The sequence below is a fragment of the Leishmania mexicana genome, chromosome 32 (genome assembly GCF_000234665.1).
Source record: "Leishmania mexicana MHOM/GT/2001/U1103 complete genome, chromosome 32".
Lineage (NCBI taxonomy): Eukaryota > Euglenozoa > Kinetoplastea > Trypanosomatida > Trypanosomatidae > Leishmania > Leishmania mexicana.
Window position 1 is genome coordinate 452,104 of NC_018336.1, and position 21,310 is coordinate 473,413.

General features: G+C 60.7%; 8 protein-coding genes across 8 annotated transcripts; all 8 read left to right on the forward strand.

Moving 5' to 3' along the window:
- Positions 1–461: 461 nt before the first annotated feature.
- Positions 462–2,303, forward strand: LMXM_32_1230 (conserved hypothetical protein; the record flags this gene model as incomplete). The annotated part of the gene is made up of 1 exon (XM_003878325.1): positions 462–2,303. The coding sequence occupies one exon, from the start codon at positions 462–464 to the stop codon at positions 2,301–2,303; it is 1,842 nt and encodes a 613-aa protein (XP_003878374.1).
- Positions 2,304–3,325: 1,022 nt separating this feature from the next.
- LMXM_32_1240 (conserved hypothetical protein) lies at positions 3,326–5,956 on the forward strand (the record flags this gene model as incomplete). Its single annotated transcript, XM_003878326.1, has 1 exon — positions 3,326–5,956. The coding sequence occupies one exon, from the start codon at positions 3,326–3,328 to the stop codon at positions 5,954–5,956; it is 2,631 nt and encodes an 876-aa protein (XP_003878375.1).
- An 838-nt stretch (positions 5,957–6,794) lies between these two features.
- Positions 6,795–7,985, forward strand: LMXM_32_1245 (conserved hypothetical protein; the record flags this gene model as incomplete). The annotated part of the gene is made up of 1 exon (XM_003878327.1): positions 6,795–7,985. The coding sequence occupies one exon, from the start codon at positions 6,795–6,797 to the stop codon at positions 7,983–7,985; it is 1,191 nt and encodes a 396-aa protein (XP_003878376.1).
- Positions 7,986–9,054: 1,069 nt separating this feature from the next.
- LMXM_32_1250 (conserved hypothetical protein) lies at positions 9,055–10,050 on the forward strand (the record flags this gene model as incomplete). Its single annotated transcript, XM_003878328.1, has 1 exon — positions 9,055–10,050. The coding sequence occupies one exon, from the start codon at positions 9,055–9,057 to the stop codon at positions 10,048–10,050; it is 996 nt and encodes a 331-aa protein (XP_003878377.1).
- Positions 10,051–11,184: 1,134 nt separating this feature from the next.
- LMXM_32_1260 (conserved hypothetical protein) lies at positions 11,185–14,010 on the forward strand (the record flags this gene model as incomplete). Its single annotated transcript, XM_003878329.1, has 1 exon — positions 11,185–14,010. One exon carries the CDS (start codon positions 11,185–11,187, stop codon positions 14,008–14,010), a length of 2,826 nt encoding a protein of 941 aa, XP_003878378.1.
- Positions 14,011–14,820: 810 nt separating this feature from the next.
- Positions 14,821–15,813, forward strand: LMXM_32_1270 (conserved hypothetical protein; the record flags this gene model as incomplete). The annotated part of the gene is made up of 1 exon (XM_003878330.1): positions 14,821–15,813. One exon carries the CDS (start codon positions 14,821–14,823, stop codon positions 15,811–15,813), a length of 993 nt encoding a protein of 330 aa, XP_003878379.1.
- Positions 15,814–16,351: 538 nt separating this feature from the next.
- LMXM_32_1280 (conserved hypothetical protein) lies at positions 16,352–16,855 on the forward strand (the record flags this gene model as incomplete). The annotated part of the gene is made up of 1 exon (XM_003878331.1): positions 16,352–16,855. The coding sequence occupies one exon, from the start codon at positions 16,352–16,354 to the stop codon at positions 16,853–16,855; it is 504 nt and encodes a 167-aa protein (XP_003878380.1).
- Positions 16,856–18,274: 1,419 nt separating this feature from the next.
- Positions 18,275–20,050, forward strand: LMXM_32_1290 (conserved hypothetical protein; the record flags this gene model as incomplete). Its single annotated transcript, XM_003878332.1, has 1 exon — positions 18,275–20,050. The coding sequence occupies one exon, from the start codon at positions 18,275–18,277 to the stop codon at positions 20,048–20,050; it is 1,776 nt and encodes a 591-aa protein (XP_003878381.1).
- Between the last annotated feature and the right edge of the window lie 1,260 nt (positions 20,051–21,310).

The window sequence follows — 21,310 nt, forward strand, 5'->3', positions numbered from 1 at the left end:
CCTCATGAGTGATCTACATGAAAAGGTGGGGTGGCTGACGCTGCCACTGCCACTGCACTGCTCTCCTAGTGAGCTCCGTCAACGCACACATACATACATAGAGAGAGGGGGGACCCACCCGCTTGCGTATACAAGGCCGTACATATCGTTGTGAATGCACCCGCACACACACACACATACATACACACACACACATACATACATACATACATATATATATATATATAGAAGGCGTTCGAGACGGAGCAGCTCGTGTGGAGGGATACAGAGCGAGGCGTGACTAGCTCTCCCTTTATCAGCGAAAAGAAAACGGTACGCTCTTCGTCTGTAAAGTCGCATAGACAAGAGCACGCACACACACACACGCACGCACACGCCCACCCTGCGCGCGCACGTCTTCCTCTTTCGCTGTGCCTTGTGACAACCCTGTAGCTCAGTAACTATTTCTCACCGCTACAACTATGCCCGCTATGGCACGTCTCAGGGCGGCCAGTCCCTCGGTCAAAGCGCGTGAGGCCACCGCCGTCTATTCCGAAACAAAGTGCTTCCACGCCGAGGGCGCCGTGGTGGCGATGGCTACAAGCCACAACAGCACCATGTGGCTCGCGATGCAGGACGGGCGTGTAGAGGTGCGCGACGTGCACACTGGCCAAGTCGTGCATACCTTCGCCGTCGCCGGTGTGTATCAGCGGCGCAACAAGGTTTGGTGCATGCTCTCCGTCTACGACGTCGTCCATCAGGAGGCGCAGCTGTGGATGGGGCTGAGTTCTGGCGCGATTGAGGTTTACACAGAAAAGTACCAGCTGCGCCGGCAGCTCAGCAAGCACCTCTCCGGTGTGTACTGCCTCGCCCAGTACCGCGGCGAAGTTGCCTACGCGGGCTCGAGCGACTTCACCATCACGCAGTGGCGCGTCGCGGATGGGCAACTGCTGCGCGTTCTGACAGGACACAGCAACTACGTTCGTTGTCTCTACGCCGAAGGCAATGCCCTCGTGAGCGGATCGGACGACAGCACGGTTCGCGTCTGGGATACCGCCAGCGGCGCGTTCCTACAGCAGTATAGCCACCTGCACCACGAGAGCGGCGGCGTCTCGGCACTCTGCCGTGTGGGGACGGCAATGTGGTCAGGCGACCAAAGCGGCGTGATTGCGGTGTGGCGGCTGAAGGATGGCGAGGTGCTGCTCGTGTGCCGCCAGGTGCAGGGGCGTGTCATGTCTCTCCGCAAGGTGGGGGCGCGGGTGTACGCCGGTAGTGCTGAAGGCTGTATTTACGTCTTCAACGCAGGGGACTGCACGGTCGTGAATCGCCTCCATGATCACGTGGGCAGCAACATCTCCGCCATCGCCTGCGCCGTTGAGGTGAACCGCTACTTTGTGTGGTCTGGAAGCGCAGACAACACGATACAGTGCTGGCACCACGATGAGCACCAGCCTATGACAGCAGAGCGCGAGGGAGCTTTGGACATGCAGTGGTATTACACGACACAGCTGCCGTACCTGCAGGCAAACGAGGCGCTGCTGGAGCAGCAGCGAGAGCTGGCGGAGCTCCTGGTCCTCTCCAGCGGCTCCGACGACGTTGTGCGTAGTTTCTTGGACAGCCTAGGAGAAGGCCGTGAGACGGCTGCCGCGCGGTACTGGCTCCTGGATGGTAAGGTAAAGCAGATGCAGAAGCGGTACGACACAACGGAGCAGGCGACGTGCGCGATCGACGCTGCGGTAGAGCGGAAGACGCACACGTTGGAAGTGCTGCGCCGACAGCTGGCTCGCTTGACGGAAGCCCTCAACAGTGCCAGACAGCGGCCGCCGGTGCCTGCCTCTAGTGCCGCCGCCGCTTCAGCCGTGCCGGGAGGAGCATCAGTCCCAACCCCCCCAACTGTTACTGGGCCCCCCGCAGTGCTTGCCAAGGTGGCGCCACCCCTGGTCACCGCTCCGCCGCCACCAGATGCGTCGGCGTTGTCCACATCGTCACCTCTAGGCACCGCCGTGCCGCCGCGGCCCTCTACGTTTGTTTCTGCTCTCCCCTGTGCTCCTCCACCACCCCCGCTGCAGACGACGGTGGCTGCTACCCCGCTGCCACCGCCGCCGCCGCCCAAGGTGCCCGCGCCTGAGCGCACCTCCTCCTCGCCTTATATTGTCACGGAGGCACAGGTGACCCTCAGTCGCAGTTACGAACCGGTGCTCAGCTCCCTGCCTCCACTGCCGAAAGCGGCGGTCCCCCCTCCACCTACCCATGGCATGGGAACCCTTGGCGAGTTGCCCGCAAAAACCACTGCACCACCGCTGACTCGCCGGATGTCATTTTAGCGTTTCGGCATGTGGCGCGGCGAGCAGCCGGCGCACACAAGGAGAGCGAAACGGGAGAGCCTCAGACGGATGCAGGATGCAGCGGCATATGTGTGAGTGGCGCGCGCAGGTGGACCGATCCGGCCCCTTTTCTCTTCTCATGCACCCCGTTCGCTTCGCTGCTGGACACCCTTAGAGGCAGATAGATGGTGTGCCTCTGCGAGGGGGCGGAGGCGGGCAGTGGACCCCGTGCGTCTCCCCCTCCTCCCGTCTTCTCCCTCCCCCTTGTGTACGTTTTCTCTATTGTTATCCACCCGTCCCACCCCCTCGCCCTCCGCGTGTCGTGCACATAGGACTCTGTGTGTGTGCGTATGTGTGTGACAATGAATAGTCGCGGACGCGGCGTAGCGCAGCCGAAGTGTTCTGCATATGCGTAGGTGCTGTGCCGCTTTGGTGCACAGTTCGACTCCACGCATGGCCATGGGCGGGACGCCCGAGAAACGGGCTCACGCCGTGGGGGGAAGCATGTGTCCCTTTCCAGCACCTCCCTATGGTCCTTCTCCTCCCTACCGTATCTATCCGCTTTCCAATGTCTAATACACGCCGGCGTGTTGCTCTGTCTTCCTTCTGGACGGTGGGGTACTGTCTGCGGGCGGCATGCGGTGGCATACGTGAGTGCGTCCCCTGTCAGTGCGACTGCTGCTGTTGAGGGCCGCAAGTCCACTGGCGTGAGGCACAACGCAGCCCCCATCCCATCTGGCATGCAAACGAAAAGAAGCGCCGACCTGACAAAGTGCGCTGTGTAGATTTCCCCCACGCACCCCATCTGACATTACGCGCACACACGCGCGGCTGCACCGCATAGGTATAGATCTGCTCAGTTTTGTCTACACACAGACACACATACACCGCTTATCATAGACGTTGATAGAAGCATCGAGTCTCTCCCGTTCCCTCCTCCCTCCCCACATCCAGGACACGTAGAAGGAATCACAAAAAAACAGAGAGACACGTACACATACGCGCCCACTCACCAATAGACAATGCCCTCGCAGCGGCAGCACTCGGTAGCCTCCGAGCTGCTCGTGAGCGACCGCGTCCTCGTTGTTCCAGCGCCGCCCCTGTTCATTGCCACCGTCGGCGATGTGGTGTGGATCACCTTTTCAGACGGAGAAGTCGAGGTGCGCAACACGCGTACCGGTGAAGTGGTGCGCCGCTTTGAGCCGGCCGTGTCCGCAGTGCCCACATCGGGCCCCACGGACTCGGCTACCGTCGGCGTCGGCGGTGCAACCGGCATGTCCGCGCCACTGAAGTGGGACAGCAACAAGGGTACCGCGAGCGCGCTCACCGTCCACAGCGTCGCCGTTGTTCGCACACTTCTCGCGGTGCCGACGGCAGACGGCGAAACGCACGTGTGGATGGGCCTGTCCAACGGCTGCATTGAGGTACATGAGGGCGACACGTTTCCTAGCAGCAGTGGCGAGGCCTCCGTCAACGCGTCGAATCGCCCTTCCACAGGCAGCCTAATCGCTCTGCTTCGCAAGCATACAGCAGCCGTGACGAGCCTGGCGGAGTTCGGCGGCTACGTCTACTCGGGCAGCGAAGACCACCAGATTCTGCAGTGGCGGGCGTGCCAATACATGTACGCCCGTTTCTTCAGAAGCCACTGCCCGCATGATGGACCGGTGCGCTGCTTGTACGCCGAGGGCAACGCACTTGTCTCCGGATCTGACGACTGCACGGTGAAGGTGTGGGACATCGGCGATGGCAACATGCGACTGACAGGGTACTTCCACTCGCAAAGCGGTGGGGTGCTGGCGCTGTGCCGTGTTGGGGAGCTCATGTGGTCTGGAGACGCCTCTGGGCAGGTGGTGCGGTGGCACCTTCGCACCTGCGAGGCAGTCGGCATCCACGCCCCGCACAGTGGCCGCGTGCTGTCGCTCTGCCGCGTTGGACATCGGGTCTACTCCGGCTCCTCGGATGGCACCATGGGCATTTTCGATGCTGCGAGTGGGCAGCTGCTACAGCGCATCACGGATCAGGCACTCGGCTGGGTGACCGCAGTCGAGTGCCCTGCCAAACTGTCCCGCTTCGTGGTGTGGTCTTGCAGCGCTGACGGGGCGGTGCGGTGCTGGTACCAGGACGAGTACGCGAGCATGTCAGCAGACGAAGCGCGCTTCGACGATGGCTCGTGGTACGACTCAGGCTCCACCCCATACCGTGAGTTCCGCGCCGCTGCCGGGCAGCGCACGCAGCGGCTGAAGCAGCAACTCGAAGTCATCGAGCATCGCGACAGCCAAGCCATGGCGCTGCTGCGCCACTGCAGCACGGTTTTCGGTGGCAGTGTCTCGGAGCGCGGGATGCAGCAGCAGCGGCTGCAGGACCAGTTCGCCCAGCTAGAAGAACAGTGCCGCGTCGCGGAGGAGCATCTGGCAACAAAACGCAGCAAGATAGCTCAGATGGATCGCGATATTGCCGCGGCGCTGGCGCTGCTTCAAAACACGCGATGTGAACTGAATCTACTCATTCCTGGCGAAGCGGAGCGAGTTCTGTCCAGCATGCCGGCGGTGACCACAGAGGATCTCGTCGCCTACACGCCAACGCCAGCGTTGGCGTTGCTCGGCACGAGCGCTGCCGCACCGCCTATCAACACAACCACCACTGTTGCACTTGCACCGGTTGCTCCGCCACCTCCCTCGTCATTGAGTCGCCCCCTGCCACCCCCCATGGTGACAGTACCGGGATCTGCAGCGGCAGCATCCGCATTACCGCTGCCGCCGGCAGCCACCACATCAACCTTAGGTGTGGGCGGACCGCTGACAAGCGTACCACTACCTCTCCCACCGCCCGTGACCGTGGTACCGCGGCCGGGAAGCGACGGAATCGCTGTACCAGCCCCGGGAAGTAGCATTTCGCTACAGCAGCATCTCTCAGTGCCTACAGCCGGTGCGTCTGTGCCAGCATTGACTGCAGGTATAGCTCCAGCCGTCAGCGCTGCGGGTGCGGGTGTGGGTGCTGCAGGTGTGGGTGTGGGTGTGGGTGCTGCGGGTGCGGGTGTGGGTATCGGTGCTGCGGGTGCGGGTGTGGGTGTGGGTGTGGGTGCTGCGGGTGCGGGTGCGGGTGTGGGTGCTGCGGGTGCGGGTGCGGGTGTGGGTGTGGGTGCTGCAGGTGCGGGTGTGGGTGTGGGTGCTGCAGGTGCGGGTGTGGGTGTGGGTGCTGCGGGTGCGGGTGTGGGTGTGGGTGCTGCAGGTGCGGGTGTGGGTGCTGCAGGTGCGGGTGTGGGCGGTGCTGCCGGCTCTATTGGGACAGGCAGGGTACCTGCAGGAGTTGGCGCGGATGCCGCCGCAGCCGAAAAGAGCGCTGGCGCGGCCCCATATCCAGACGACGGCTTTAGATGGACGAACCCGCACGTCGGCAATTACATCCAGCGCCGCTACTACGGTGCCTCGCCGAGTCTGCGCACGACAGATTTAATGAAGTCGGAGCGGCGCCGTGGGCGTCTGCCGCGGGTGAAGGTTGAGGCGCTGCAGCGAAACCGCTCTCGCTCCCGGTCACCGCCAACCGCGCTCGAGGCGAAATCCCGCTCCACCAGTGTCAAGGCGAAGCGAGCGACAACAACCACGGAAACGGCAACAACTGTGGTAAAGACGAGCTCAACAAAGGCGGCTGTTTGACCCCGTCTGCTCTTGGCCAATAGAGAGACGCTAGATGCAAGTAGGGTACGGTCCTGCCGGCACACACGGCCGACGCCCCCCCACTCTCTCTCCTTCTTACCGCCACCACCACTTCCTCTGCCCCACCTGTCGCATGCAGAGAGGGCGTGCGGGCTTGTGGACCGCATAGGAACGGGAACTGGCATATACAAGGTGCTGCATCCGACGGTAATGCTGTGGTGTTGCCCCTCTTTTTACTTTGCGACACCTATTAGGTGTGCCGCCCTGGCGCGTGCTCCGCACAAAATTCAGTAAAAGGAACGAAAAGTAGTGAACCGCTGTCTCTGGACGGACAAGGCAGTGGCTGTGGCCGCCTTCTCTGTCTCTCACACCCCTTTGGGGGAGGGGCTGCATGAGTTCACCGAGGGGTGACCATGGGACCTCGGGCGTTACCCCATTAAAGGACATTTTGCCGCGCGCACGCAAAAGGAGCGCGTGCGTGTGTCTTCCAAAGGAGGCCATCGAAGTGCCGACAGAGAGGCGCACAAGCGCAATGCAGAAGAATTCAGTGTGATTCACGGCCACATCAGCGCTCACTCTCCACTTTGCTGTCTCTGCGAAATGGCTTGCACACTCACTTGTCGAAACCCCCTCCTCCTTCACGCGCTTTGCCTGTGGGCGCTGCTCGCTTCTCGGCTCACGTGCACACGAGTAGCTACAGTTGTACGAGAGGGTGGAGAGAAGGGAAAGCGCGCTCGAGATACTGTGCGTTTTTGTTTTTGTTTTCTCTTCGCTCTTCCCTCCTGCCTCTTTAGCCGAGCAGGCGACGCCTCTTCTCTGTCACCTAACGGAATCACTCATGAACACCTTCGTGCCGCCGCCGCCACCGGCAGGCGTCGTGGTACCCCCGCCTCCTCCAGTGATAATCCCGGTGCCGCCTGCCGCCGTACCAGCGAGTCCCAGTGCTGCAGCAAGTACTGAGGCGAACGTGGTAAAACCAGGTGGTGTGGCGCTTGACATGTCAAGCCACTTCGGGCCGCAAAAGAATGTCCCCAAGAAGTCGCTGCCGCCGTGGGAGCGGAAGAAACTCTCGGCGGCTCTCTCCGGCTCCTCACCCAGAGCGGACAACTCAACACCGCCTCCAGGGCCCGTCGACGCCACGTCTGGGCCGTTGCCGCCTGCAGCTGTCCCGCTCCCACAAACTGCGGTCAATGCGCCTGCGGTGGTGACGCGCGAGTCGCTGTCCACCGCGTCGTTGACCGCTTCGCCTCAGCCCTGTGCGCCACCGTCATACACATCGGCCATGAGCGGCGCTGCCGTGGCCCATACCGGTGTCGCTTCGCCGCCGGTGGTCTCGGTACCACCACCGCCACCGCCGGTACACCTCGTAGTACAAACTGTCCCGTCGAGCGCGGCGACCACAGCAGCTCCGCCGCTGCCGCGGCCTACCCCAGACGCGCAGGCGCCTCTGCCAGCGCCGGCCTCCGCTACAACCGGTGCGTCGACACTGCCGCTTCCCTCACCAAGCGTGAATCAGTCCGCCACTGTGGCCGCGGCGGCGATACCGCAAGGAGCAGCGCAGCCAACTCTGTCGACCTCATCACCCGCCGCGATCGCAGCCACTGACCACATCGTGCAGGAAACGATGTGGGAGTTGCGGCCTTACCTGCTATCGCCCATGCTTACTGTGCTTGCGCCGCACGTCGTCTTTCAGGGTGACGAGCATCAGTGGGTAGTGCCGCCTCTGGGGCCGGTTCCTCCGAGCAAGCGAAAGAAGGCGCCCAGCGCGGCCGTCGTTTCTGCGGGTGGCTGGTACAACCGCTATGGCCTGCAGCCCTCCCCGTCCTTTGACGCCGCGCAGCACGACGGCAGCGAACCACTCGTCACCTACGCCGCCACTTCCGGCACGCGGCGGCAGTGGACGTCGAACACTGTTATCAACTCCGCCAAGGCCAAGAGCAACTGGCGCGAAACTTACTGGAAGCACGTTGACGTTCGTCGCTACGTCGCGCGGCGCTACTTTGGTGCCCCGCCACCGCTGGAGCAGTGAGAAAGCGGGAGCACGTCCAACAATGTATCTCGAAGTCGCTTGTGTGGGAAGGGAGGCGAAGAGGCACGATAGATGTGCCACCGCTGCTCTCCACCTTGCATTCAAAGTGGTTTCTCCTTCTTGTGCGTTATCCTTGCTTAGATGGGTACTTTACGAGCTAGATGGAAGACCTGTGCAGCGAGAGATGCACGCATACGTCACTCCGTAAAGCGAAACGCGAGAGAGAGAGTGTACAGTCGGCGCTACAACGGTTGCCTTGAGGCCACGGAGAGAGCGAGAGGGGCAGCAGCACCAGCAGCGCGTCCTCGGAGCGGAAGCGATGGAATGCGAGGATGTGCTATTCCTTCCACCCTGTCCGTCGCTCTCCCTAGTGTACCTTGAAACCGCGGTCACCTCAACTGACCTCTCCCTGGTAAAACATGCGATCTGTTCGGTGCAGCGGCAACCCCCTTCTTTGGATCGACAGCGTGCCGGCAAGTATTATCCTGCTCTCCTATTTTCTTTGTGGGGGAGGGACATTAAAACTGCACCACCTCGCGCGTATCACACATCCCATCCCCTCCCTCGCCCCCCCCCTCGTCCTGCCTACGTCTGCCTCGCCAGCCTCAAGATTGGCAGTCATTGAAGTCAAAAAATAAAAGAGGAAGAGCAGTAGCACAGAGAGAGGGTGCCGTCGTCCTCTGCTGCTGCTCTCCTCTCCATTCATGCAACTGCACCGCACATATAGATCGCTCTCCTCTTGCACCTTCACCACTTTCACTTCCCCACCACTAAAGCACACACACACACACACAAGCACACACGCCTTTGCCGTTGCGGACGTAATACAAATCGTGTGCACAACACGACGGCGCTTCAACTGGCAAACGGCCGCAGACGTGCGCACGTGCATAACACTTCCGGTCTTCTATTCTCCTTGTTCTCCACCCACCCACCCGCCCCTCAATCAACACGACTGGGCAGCACAGCACACAGAGAGCAGGGTCAGCAAAAGTCGAAGAGGAACGGCGGCGTGATTGTCTCCCTCACTTTTACCCTTCGTTCAACCAGTTGTGCTGCTGCAGCAACCATGAGAGCGACACGTTCCGTGCGCGCAGTTCACGCGTTCGTGCGGATGCCGCATCACCGCAGTGTGCCGCCAACGGGTCCGAGTGGCATCATCGTGAACCGTGATGTGCTGTTCCGCCAGTTCCGTGACTTCTACAGAACTCTTCAGCACTCCACACTGGTGGATAAGGTGCACCTCATGGCCGAGCGCCCAGGCGTGGAGTCGCTTCGGGTGGCTGATCAGATGGCCTCCCTCGGACCCGTTCTCTTGGGAATGCCGCTCACTGGTATGGAGCACCGCTCGTCAGAGTTCCTGGAAACGATGCGCTACGTTCGCGGGGCCGGCGGACCGACCACCGTGTCGGCGTACCTGCAAGATAACGACGCGTGTCGATGCCACAGTGGCGATATCGTGTGCCTGCCGCAAGGGATAGCGGTGGGCCACGGGCCGCGCACGAACGCGGCAGCGCATCAGGTATTGCGTGAATTGTTTGGCAGCGGGGAGGCGGCTGACGGAGGCATCGACGGCGGCGACGGCCCGGCTGTCACGAGCCCCGGCCGCACCAGCAAGTTTGAGGTGGTGACGCTGGAGCAAGAAGGCGATGCGCCACCGCTTGGGGATTACTTCGGGTTTGCCGGCAACAACATACTGCTGGTGTGGAAAGATGAGCACGGGCTTTTGGCGGTGGATCAGCTGCAACAGCAACTTACGCAGTCGGAGCTGCAGTTGCAAGTAGTGTATCTCGAACCTGGGTGCCACTTTTTCACCTTTTATGGCGTCGACTACACCCCCGACGTACTCGTGCAGAAGGGTTTCGAACGCTCGATGGACACCATAGCCGCGGCAGGCTTGAACCCCATCGCCGTGCAGTGGTCGGAGATGGATAAACTCGGAATCTCGATGCGGTCGGCTGTGCTGCCGCTGAAGTTCCTCCAGAGCCCGTCGTCGACGGGTGGCCTCCTGCAGCGCAGTCGCAACCGTGGTAACCGCTGGACAGCCAGTCAGATTACGTCGTAGACATAGAAGGACACAAGAGAGGCGGCGAGTGCGAGGAGACACTCCAGAATGTGTTCACTGTGCATGCCTGTGCAGCTGCGGTGTGCGTGGGGTTGATGAACGCGTGGGTTCGTTGTCCTCTTGGCTTGCCACCCCGGCGCTGTTGATGATGTGCACTCGCCCTGGAGTGAGCGTCGCTTAGGATTGTTGTTGTTCCCTCACAAACGAGCTCGAGACGATTCAACTGTTAATAGTGCCACTCCGACACGCACGCACAGACCACAATAACCTCTCTTACGCTCCGGCCTTTCACGGGTTGTGCAATGTGTCTTGCCCCCCCCCACACGACGACCACCCAGGTGACGTCTCTCTCTCTTACGCTTTGTTGAGGAACGCCGCCTGGTGTCTGCGTGAGCAGCTGGAGGACACGCGGAAGAGAGGGGGGTGACCCTCTGCTTTCTGCTCCTCTGCGAAACCTCCACGCTGTCCGCAAGTGCATCTTCACCACTGCAGTGGCACGGTCTTGCCACACACACACAAGCACACACCTTTTCACGTGCGTGCGCGACTCTCCCTTTCTCTCCTCCTCCTCTCGCGGTCTCGCCTTACAGCGAGCCGCTCACGGTCACACGCACGCACCGACTCCGTCATCAGCTGTCCCCTCACCTTTGTGAGGGCAGAAAAGAAAACGGCAAGGCAGTGGAAGTAGCTCTCTTCTCCGGTGCACACATCCCTGTGTCTTGCCCTTGCCCTTCACCCTTTCGTTCCCGCTCGCACCGTCTTTTGGCCCCGCTTTCGTGACCCCCCCCACTCGCTTTTAGGGAGACGCACGCCTCTGGCACCGTTGGCCCCTTCTCTCTCCTCCTGCCTCTCCCGTTTGCCGTGTGCGCGCACGTGCGTGTCTGTGCGTGCGCCAGTCCGGTGACGCGCTCCATTCGCCTTCGTTTGTTTTTGTGTGTCCACCTCGGCTTGTATTCCTTTCACGCCATCAGCGCAACTCTGTATTCCGTTTTCGTTCTTACATCCCATTCCTATGGTCCCTCCTCCCTCCCTCGGCCTATTCGCCTCACCAACACACACGCACGCCTGCGCTCTCGCAGGCACAGTGCACTAGTTAGAGGTGTATCCTCCACTCCGGTGGCTTAAGCCGGCTCCATGGATTTCACGCCTTCCAGTTCCTGCGCGCTTCGGAAGCGACTGTTGGGCCTCTTCAACGTCTACTCAACGGTGGTGCCGGGCGGCGATGGTGTCTGCGAGCTGAATGGTGTTCGACGGCTCGAGGCATCTCGCTATCACGCGTGTCTCAATTCCCTGGCACGTCTCAGCAGCTTTCGTAACTTGTTTATCGGTAGCGAAGATGACATGGCCATACGGGTGGCCGCGACGCAGCTGCAGTCTAGGCCGATACAGGACATACTGTGGAGAGAAGCGGTGAGGCGAGATGCGAACTGTGCTCGGCAGCAGCAGCGCCTGAACCTGCTTGAGGCGGAAAGAACTGCCGCCCTTTGGCCCAGTAACGATGACTACGCCGACGAGGATTTCCTCGGCGAGGCATGCTACAGCCCCTCGACCTTTAGTCATGGCATTCACTCAACGTCCAGCGAAGATGCCGGCGCAGCGGACGACGCGAGAGGCAGCATTTCATGGAACGCCTTGCACTCGGTCCTTGTCCTCTACCTGTACGATCACCAACGCTTCCACAACTCTTTTCTGACCCCAGAAGTCGACGCGCTGCGAAGCGACAGCGATGGAGGCATCATGATGCGCACCGGCCCGGGCAAAGTGTGCGCGCAGGAGAAGCAAAGCAATGTGGCTGCCATGACGCCGCCGGTGCGAAGAAAGGCAACTTATGCGAATAGCGCTACTCGTGTAGCCGCGATCCAGGCAGACGAGCGGCAACCTTGTGGCCCCACTAAGTCTGCTGCACCCTCACCGTGGACTGCGAATCCGCAGCCTTCGTTGCAGGGTACTTTGCCTCGGCAGCCCAACATGGAGTTTGCGATGGATGTGCACATGAGAGAGGAAGATGCCGGCAGGTCACTCGAGCCGGTGTACACGCCGCCAAGCCCACCGTCACCCCGAAAGCACGCGCAGCGCGAAGCAGCCAAGTTCTCGTATCAACAACGCCACATTGGTGTTGTGGCCGATGTGGAGGTCCTCAGCGGCGGACAGCCGTTTTTTCGTCGCGCTGCGTCAGCGTCGGTGTCCTCGTTCTCGTCGTCGTGGTCACCCCCGTCTGCGATGAGTGCCGTAGTTCCGAAGAGAATAGCGGCGACGACTCGACGGCAGTGGTCTGCCTCTCCGTCACCGCGGAGACCTGCGAGTGCCGCGGTGGTCTTCGGAGAGGAACATGCCGCGGCTTCTCCGACCCCGCACGTGGCTCGCGTTCTCAGGCTGCGCCCTCAGTCACCCTCTCAGCAGAACACGATGGCGGGCCAGCCGCGAGAGTACCATCATCGAAAGCATCGCGCCAGCCGTGCTGGCGCAGCCGTGCCGAGGCTGGTCACTGTCAAGAGAAGCGCACGTGTGCAGCGACTGTACACGACACGCCATCCGCAGCCCGCGAACCCGGCGGATGCGACGCCGGAGTTGGCGATCCGGGAAGGAGGCACTGGTGCCGATGCGAACAAGCCAAAGTTGTGCTTGCTCGTACCCCAGCCGCCAGTTTCACGGCCAGTACTCGCCGAGGCATGGCCAGACAGGCGCGAGTACTCTTGCGACTCGAAAGCCCCTCCCACCACCCGCCATGAGGGATGCTTCTGCGAGGCGGAGGAGAACGCTTCCTTACTCGATATCAAACTCCAGCGCGAACGGACCGGCGAGCGATCGGACAGCGGCAGCCATGCTCAGGGCCGCCGCACCACTTCATTTGCCCTCAGCGCTCCGAGGGGAGGCAGCGCCGAGGCAAGTAATGGCGGTGGCTCAATGCGACCCGACTGGGTGCGCGGGACTTCTCCAACAAAGCCGCCGCCCTCTCCCGGCACCCCTCCAGCGCTGCTTAGGGCCCCAGTGTTGCCCTCCCGCGCCCCCTTAGCTGCATCAGTGGGCGTGGAGGATGCAGCGAGCGATCAGGAGAACCAGCCGCCTCCGACGCAGACTTCGCGGCGGCGCAATGCTCTCTACCAACTGGAGCACCCCCTCCCCTTTACTACTGGCGAGCCTTTGGCTCCTCACTTCCTCAAGGAAGAGCGTCATACCGGAGTAGCAGCGGTCCCGGCGATGGTGGTGCCAGTGCATCACGCCACCGCACCGTCGCCGACACCTACTCCGCGGGAGGATGAGACGGACGCATGGCAGCATTCTGCGGTCCACCGTGAGGCATCAGCTGTTGCACCCTCGTCTCCGCTCCACCATTTCACGACTCAGCCGGAGCCGAGGCAACGGCGGCGTCAGCCACAAGAGCAGCACCAGCCCATTCGGCGACCGACACCCCAGCAGCTCATCGGAATGTCGCGTCTTCCTTTCTCGCCATTCGACACATCGTCGCCGGCCACCAACAGAAGCTCGCGCGTTTCATCGACGGAGCAACAGCAGAAAGACCGGAAGCTCATGCCTGCACCAACCCTCACTAATCCAGCACCCCCGACGCTATCCCCCTTCTTCTGTGAGACGACGCACCGTCCGTTTGCGAGCGCAGATGTGATGAGGTCGACAGTGATAGATGAAGAAGCACGCACACCAACAAGGCGCTGGTCACCAGGCCCGCAGAGCCTCACGTGTCGCACCCCAACTAGCATGGTATCTCCCATGAATCGCCAACCGCCAACACCACTCTCGCCGGCGTCAACGAAGGCGCAGCAGCAGCAACCGGATGGGCGATCGCCTCCACCTCGGCTGTCGAGTCGTGCGAAAGCTCAATCCATCACCCGCGTCAGCCGCACTCTGCAGACGCCGCCACGGGTGCCTTCCACTCGCGTACTTCTGTCTCCCTCTGGCAGTCTGGAAGTAACAACGCCTCCCTCGCTATCGCCCTCCATGTAGTCGCAGCAGCGGCGACGAGGCGGCTGTTGCGATAGGTGGGAGGAGGCGATAGTGAGGGAGGCGTTGTTGGACAGAGAAGCTGAGCGGGGAAAGGTGGGCAAGGGAGCACGGCATGTCGACAAGGCACCGCACCGCTCTTCCCCCCCCCCTTCCCCACCACCACTACCCCAGCCCTAACGGCCCACCGCCTTGGCTTTCACTGATTTGGCGTCCTTCCTTTTGGTTTATGGTGACCCCCGCATCAATCCTTGTGCGTGTGGGGGTCTCTTTTCTCCCTTGTTGCGGATGTGTATCTTGCTGTCGCCCTTATGGTAGGGTGTCCAGCAGTGCACAGCCGTTCTCTGTCGCACCCCTCTTAACCCACGCACCCCCACCCCCTCTCCAAAGTGTATCTGTGTCCTGCACGCCCTCTCCCACTCCACAGACTTGTACCCTCGTCGGCCTCATTTCCTTCGTTCCACGAATGCACCACCACACCAGCACCAGCACCAGAAGAGTAGAGGAGGAGGAGGGATGCGTATATGCGAGGCCGGGCTCCATTCGGACAAGACGTGCAGCAAGGGTGCGCCACGCCTGCGAAGAGGCGCCGCAGCGCATCAAGTCTGTGCCGCACCCCTCTGTGGGCGACTGGCCTGCAGACGTCTTGGGCACGGCTCTCGGCCTCTCCACCCTTGCGTGAAGCCTCACTCGCCTTCGCGTGCGCCAAGACCTTCTGCCTGTGCCTCATTTCTCTCCCTGCCTGCACCTCTTCCTCTCGCGCTCTCTGTCTCTCCGAATCCTGCACGCACACAGCAGGAAAGCAGCTTTCCTATGCACAGCGCGCCGCGGACGAGTGCACCTGTGGTGCATCGCCTCAGCCTCCCTCGCCAGACGCGGCTTATCGTGATTCGACAGCATACGTCTCCGTGGCGCTTCGCGGCATCGACAGCATCGGCGGGGACTCTTCTTCTCAGCCACAGCAGCAGGAGCGGCGCCTCTGCGGTGGCGTGTAGCTGTCTGTCGTTCCAGCGCGCGCACATCCGCACGGTCGTTCCTCCTCGTCCGGCTGTAACGACACTTGTATACCTGGACCACTTCGGCCGAGCGGTGCGCACCGGCGTCGAGACGGACCTCTCGCTCATCCGCACCCGTGACAACAAGTTTTACCTGCAGCGGGTGCTGCCCGATGGGGAAGTCGTACGGTGGTTGGCGCCTGGCCTCAACTATCTCAAGAACGTCACCAACTTCGAAACGTACGCGCTCAACGATATAGATGAGAACGGTGGCATTGTTATACCTGCTGATGTGATGCCGACGGCGGCCCACGACCCACCAGGCTACCGCGACGCCATCTTTTACATTACGAAGCTTGAGGCGACGAGCAAGTTCACACGCAAGGATCGCCGTCGCTGGCACCGACGCCTCTTCGCGCACTGGAAAGAAAGCCCGGAGAAGTACCTGAATCATGCACTGGGCACCTACGGCATTACCTTCCTTGTGGTGCTTTGGGTCTGCGTGCGCGGCTTCCACAGCATCAAGAACCAAAAGCCGTTCTGGGATATAAACGTGTATGGCCGCACCGACGAGGAGCGAGAGCGCACCGACCCGTGGCTGCGGCTGAAGCGCTTCTCGGAGCGCCACCCGGAGCATGAGGGGGTGGACATGACCGTGACGATGTTATCGCCTGGCCAGTCGCGGCTGTCGAGTGCCCGGTCCGAGCTGCGTGAGTCGGACTTCACAGATCCGCACTACCACAGCGAGTTCTGGTGGAAGGTGCGGCACTGCTATTACTACGGTCACTGGCCGAAGGGCATGGCGGAGTAGCCGGGAAGCTCAAACGCGCAAACCCAGGCGCTCACGCACCCCGCGCAGGGTGTGCGGGTGTGTGCGTGTCCGCGCCTCCGGAAAGTGGGGAGGAGGGCCGTCTCACGTGATGCTTCTGTGAAGGTTTTCACGGGCGCGCACCTATCGAATGAGCAAGGAGGGCAAGGAAAAAGACAGACAGGCATTGAAGTGATCACGGAGAGAAATGGAGGTGGAAGCAACTGCAAGATGACGCGTGCACGGTGTCCCTCAGTCGTTGTAGGCCTCTTGGGTTCTCACCCGTGAAGGACAGTATTCAAAGTGTCCCCCGCCGCCCTCTCTCTTGTGAATGTGATGCGTGAGTGCCGCGGCTGTGTGTTGAGTGCTGCACATGTTCTCCCGATTCTTACGATCCACGCCTCCTCTCTTCGGATCACACGATGCACGACATGCACACGCTACACATAAACACCTGCATGGGTTTGTGGTGCGCACGCTGAGGTAGAGCCCACACGCACACACAAAAACGTAAAGGGACCGAACTACAAAAGCCGGAGCCATGTCCATGACCCAAAACATTGTGCGGCGCATCTTCGGCGACCGCAAGCTGCCAGAGAACTTGTCGAATGAGGAGTACGACAAGTACATGCAGGAAAATTTTCCAAAGTGGATGAAGGAGTTTGAGGACGGCGGCTTCCTCGAGAAAACGAAGCTGCCTCCCATCAAGAGTGAGGAAGAGTTCATCGCAAAGTTGCAGGAGCACAAGGACGAGTTGATGGTGATAAAGTACTGGAAGCACGGGTGCATCCCTTGTTTAACATTCGCGGAGATGTACAAGGAGGCGGCCGAGAGGTGTTCCAAGGAGAAAAAGAAGATTGTGTGGTACAGCGTTGATACCAAAGCGCTGAGCACGCGGCAGCTCATTGACTACCAGCTCATCTCCGGCACTCCCACCATTCAAACCTTCACGGGACAGAAGCAGCTGGGAAACGAAATCAGGGCCGTGAACGCGGAGGAGTTGCTGAAAGAGCTAGACAAGCGCGTCCCAAAGTCTCCATCGTAATCGGGCGAGCGGCCATTTGTGCTTGCCGGCGACACGGCATACACGTTGGGCACTGAGGGTGCGAGGACGAGCGTGCAGCGATGGGTCTGTGGCTGTGTCTGCATCTCGTTCTTCCCCCAAGGCTTTTGGTAGTATTTGGTCCTCCTTCGCAGCTGGTCCTGTCGCAGCTGATTCTGTGGATCAGGTAGCGGGTGCGCCACCGCTGCTGTTGCTGCTGAGCGCGCTGTCATCACATCGCTTTGCGAAACCACGAAAAGGGCGAACAAACGAAAACGAAAAAGAAATCATCTGACGTCTTATGCACCTCAAAAAGTGTGAGCAGGGACGACCTCAAGTATCTCCCTCACCACCACCCTCACGTGCGCGTTGCTTCTGGGTCACGGCACACGGCAGACGCGCACCTCAACAAGTGCAATGCCCCCCCCCGCCCCTCTCTCTCCGCTTCGTCACGGTTCCTCGCAAAAGAAACGCTGCCGCTTCTTCTCGACTGTGGCGTCGGCACGTCTCCTCCCCAACCACATCCCCGTGTCATCTCTCTCGGGGGAAGGTGCGGTGCATCGTCCCTCTCCGGGCCGTTTTCTCACCCCGCACCGAGCGTGTTTCCCGAGGCACCACCCTGGCTGCCTTGATCAGCGCTGCCTCGCACACAAAAACGCGGTCCCTCTCCGTATTCTTCGCGGATTAGGCACAGCCGCCGCCCCCTTTCCCCGCCACCACCATCCTCTTCATTTCCTTTTCACTCTGAATCCCCTCCAACCCCCCTCCCCTCTCCCCCCGCTTGCCTCTCCGCTTGGCTGCCTCACACAGGGACAGAGAGAAATGGAGAAGGGAACAGTGACTCCTGGAAGGGCGTGAGCAGACTACGACAAACGAAAAAAAAAGGAGCGCAGTGGTCATACATGCCTGCGCGACAGAACAAACAAACAAACAAACAAACAAAACGAAAGCGGCACAGCGCTACTCGTTGATACAGCAACTGCAGTGTCTTCTTTCGGTTTTTTTCTCGTTTTTTTTGGGGGGGAAGGGGGGGCTTCTTTGCTTTCTCCTGTCACTCTCACGAAGAGAAGGCCTCTGCCCGCCGCCCCGGCCCCATCCAATCTATGCAGGCCGCGGGACTCTTCCCGCAGAGCCTTCGTTGCGCCTAACGCTCATACATCACTGCGTTGGCCGTCCACCACCACCACCACCCCCCGCCATTCCGTTTCTTTCCCTTCTGTTTGCGCGTCATCTTACTTACTCTTCTTCGTTGTTGCAAGGCGGCGGCGGCGGGCGAAACTGCCACGGTACCACTGCGGGAGGGAAACATTGCCTGGAAGAAGACCTGCAACGCCATTGCTTCGGGTTGACTCTGCTGCCTCTCCCCTTCGATTTCCCCCTTCCTCACACTAAGTGTTTTGCATATTGGTCCCTGTGAACGAAATGCCACTGCCGCAACCGTTGCGTGGCCGACGCGAGGGAGATGAGACCAGCAGTGACAACCTCAGCGCTGCCACCTGTGGTAGCTGCACCTCCATCCCGTTCACCGCGGTCGAGCCCACGACGACCGAGGAGTCCATGCGCGCCTCCATCCTCAACCCGGAAAACCTATCATTTGTCGGGTTCAACTTCAGCAGCGCTGTCTTTTCCAACATCAGTTTTGCCGGTGGCAACGGCAAAACGGCGGCATCGTCAACTCATAGACGGCGCACTGAAGTCGCCGATGCAAGCGACTCCGCCTCCCGCACCCCAGCGACGGCCGCAGCGACGACCACCGCTGTGAACAAGATCCCGGCCATCATCGGGTACTTCAGCTTCACCTTTGGCGCCGGCATCTGCGTTTTTTACAGTCGCATCTTTCAAGCGAAAGGGTTTTCTCCGTATGAGATCGGCATCCTCGTCTCGGCGAACCCTCTACTGAGCATGACACTGCTTCCTGTGCTGAGCTACCTGGCCGACAAGTTCCGCTGTCAGACGCCGATGTCGCTCGTGAGCATCCTCATTGCAACCGTGTCCATGTTTGGGTACACCATCTCCGGACGGCGCGTGTTCACCATAGTGTGCTTCCTTGTCATGACAGCCTCGCGTGTCGTGATTGGCCCACTCCTTGACCAACGGATACTCATGATGTTTCCAAAGCAAGTGCGGTCCAGCTCGTGGAGCTACGTCCGCTCCTACGCGGCCATCGGCTGGGGCATCGGGTCACTGGTGGCGTCGCTCATCTTCTCATACACTGGTAACTGGGTGACTGTGACAGTACAGTACGCTCTCGGCCAGGTCGGCTTGGCATACTGCATGGTGGTGGTAAAACCCTACGAGCGAATCGAGCGTATGCCGCTGAAGTTTGTAGAGGTGCTGAAGCTGCTCTGGGGCAACAAGCGGCTGATGCTCTTCTTGTTTGCAGCGACGATGATGGGTACAGGGTACAGTTTCATCGACAACTTTCTTTTCCTCTTTCTTGGCGAGCTGGGCGGGTCCGAGGTGCTGATGGGCCTCGCCGTCATCCTCGCTGTGAGTACCGAAATTCCGCTCTTCCAAGGGTCGCTGCAGCTGCTCCAGATGTTGACGGAGCGGCAGATGATGACCATCGCCATGGGTGTCTGGGCGTTCCGGGTGATGTGCTACGCCATGCTGACCAAGGCGTGGATGGTTCTGCTAATCGAGCCTCTGCACGGTGTGACCTTTGCCTTTATGTGGCTGCCGTCTGTGCACATCATCTCGCGCGCGTTTCCGCCAAAGCTGTCCAGCTCCGCCGCCGGATTACTCTTCACCCTCACGAGCGGCGTCGGCCCAATGATTGGCAACCTGCTCGCCGGCACCCTCTACACCTTGATTGGCCCACGCAAGATGTTCTTGTGCGCGGCTGTCGCTATGACGACCGTGCTGATCTTCTTCCAGACTCTGGACCGCATTCTTGAACTACGCGGTATGTCAGTGGTGTACGAGCCGGACGCAGAAGAAAATGTGGCGTCCGACCACGCCGTGACAGCGGACAAAGACCAGGCCGAGACACAGCAACCGCGAAAAGAGATAACACTGGTGTCTACCAACGATCCCAGGAGCAGCGGTAGCCGCAGGAGCGGCGCCGCACCTTCGACTGTGGCGCAACGCATAAAGCTGAAGGATTCCGACGAAGGGCGGAGAAGGACCATCGACGTGGTCGAGAGCGAACTACTATCCTCGTTTCACGGCTGCGTTGAGGGCACAAATGATGTTTGAATATTTTCCACTGGCCTTCCCCCACCATCACGGGGCCACACCGGCAAACGTATAAGCATACACAACCACAGCTCATCCCCTCGCCCTCTAGGCCGAGCCGTCCTGCCCTTGCATCGGGGCCATGCGCCGAACGGGCCGCGTCCAGGGTGCTGCTCGAGGGCACAAGCGGTGACGCCTGTCGTGCGGGTAGCAGGGGATGCCGGCTCCTTTGCCATTGCCGAGCTATTGCGCGCTTGCCAGCGTCGTTCCTCCACCCCAGCTCCCAACGGCCAACGACAATCCGAACGGTGGGGCGCACGCGGCGGGCCAGTGGCGCTAGCATTTGGGCCCCAATGCGCCGCAATGTGCCGTCTTCCACCGCTGCAGGGACAGCGCTGAGCACCATGAGGAGGGAGAGCGAGTCCGTGGCAGCAGCCAAAACATGCTTCTCTGTGTCGTAGCTGGTCCGGTTATCCTCGCACTAGATCGGCCCCCAGCTGCACTGCTTTACACATTGTGCGGTAGCTGCAAGCGAAGCGCAAAGTGAGCAGCAGCCTCTTGTCCGTGTACCTGTGAGTGCATTATTACCATAATGCATCGCGGCCGTACCTGACTTGCTTTCTAACCGTGCTTTACTGTCTGTTCCCAGCGAGTAAGGTAGCTTCCCACGACGGGAAAATGTCTGCTCGCATGGTGCTAGTTTTTCTTCGTTTGGAGAGTGCGTCCGCAGCCCACCCGGGAGTGATGCATTGAGGTGCAGGCGACCGCCGTGCATAAAGTGTGTGTGTGTGCGTGCAGTGCCCTGAAGGGGGCGTCGTCTGCATGCTCGTATGAAGGCTGCCGAAGCGCTGTGACGCCACCGCGGTCGGGCGTGTGTGCATCTGCCGCACGAAGTTCGGAAGGTGGCCTTCGCGCGTGAGTGCAGAGAGACAAAGACGGGTACGGCTCACCACCACTGTGGAGTGGTGGGGCAGTAGGTCCGCCTCCTCACGTAGGTCTCCGCTGTCTGGGCGCATTGGTGTTCCCATAGTGATTGCGGCTGCTTTTGGAACGAAGGTGCTCAAGGGCCCCCCTCCGTAGTTTGATCCGGCACTATCCCGTCACACGATGGCATCGTAGAACTTCTTGGACTTAATCAGTGCTCAGTAGAGTGAGCGGAGAAAATTCTTTGACGGAATCCCACTCGTGCGGACAGACCTCGCTGAGCTCGGCAAGTCGAGCCGTGGGTACTTTGATGACCTCTGCAGAGTATCTTGCCAATGCGGCGCATTGACTGGGAGG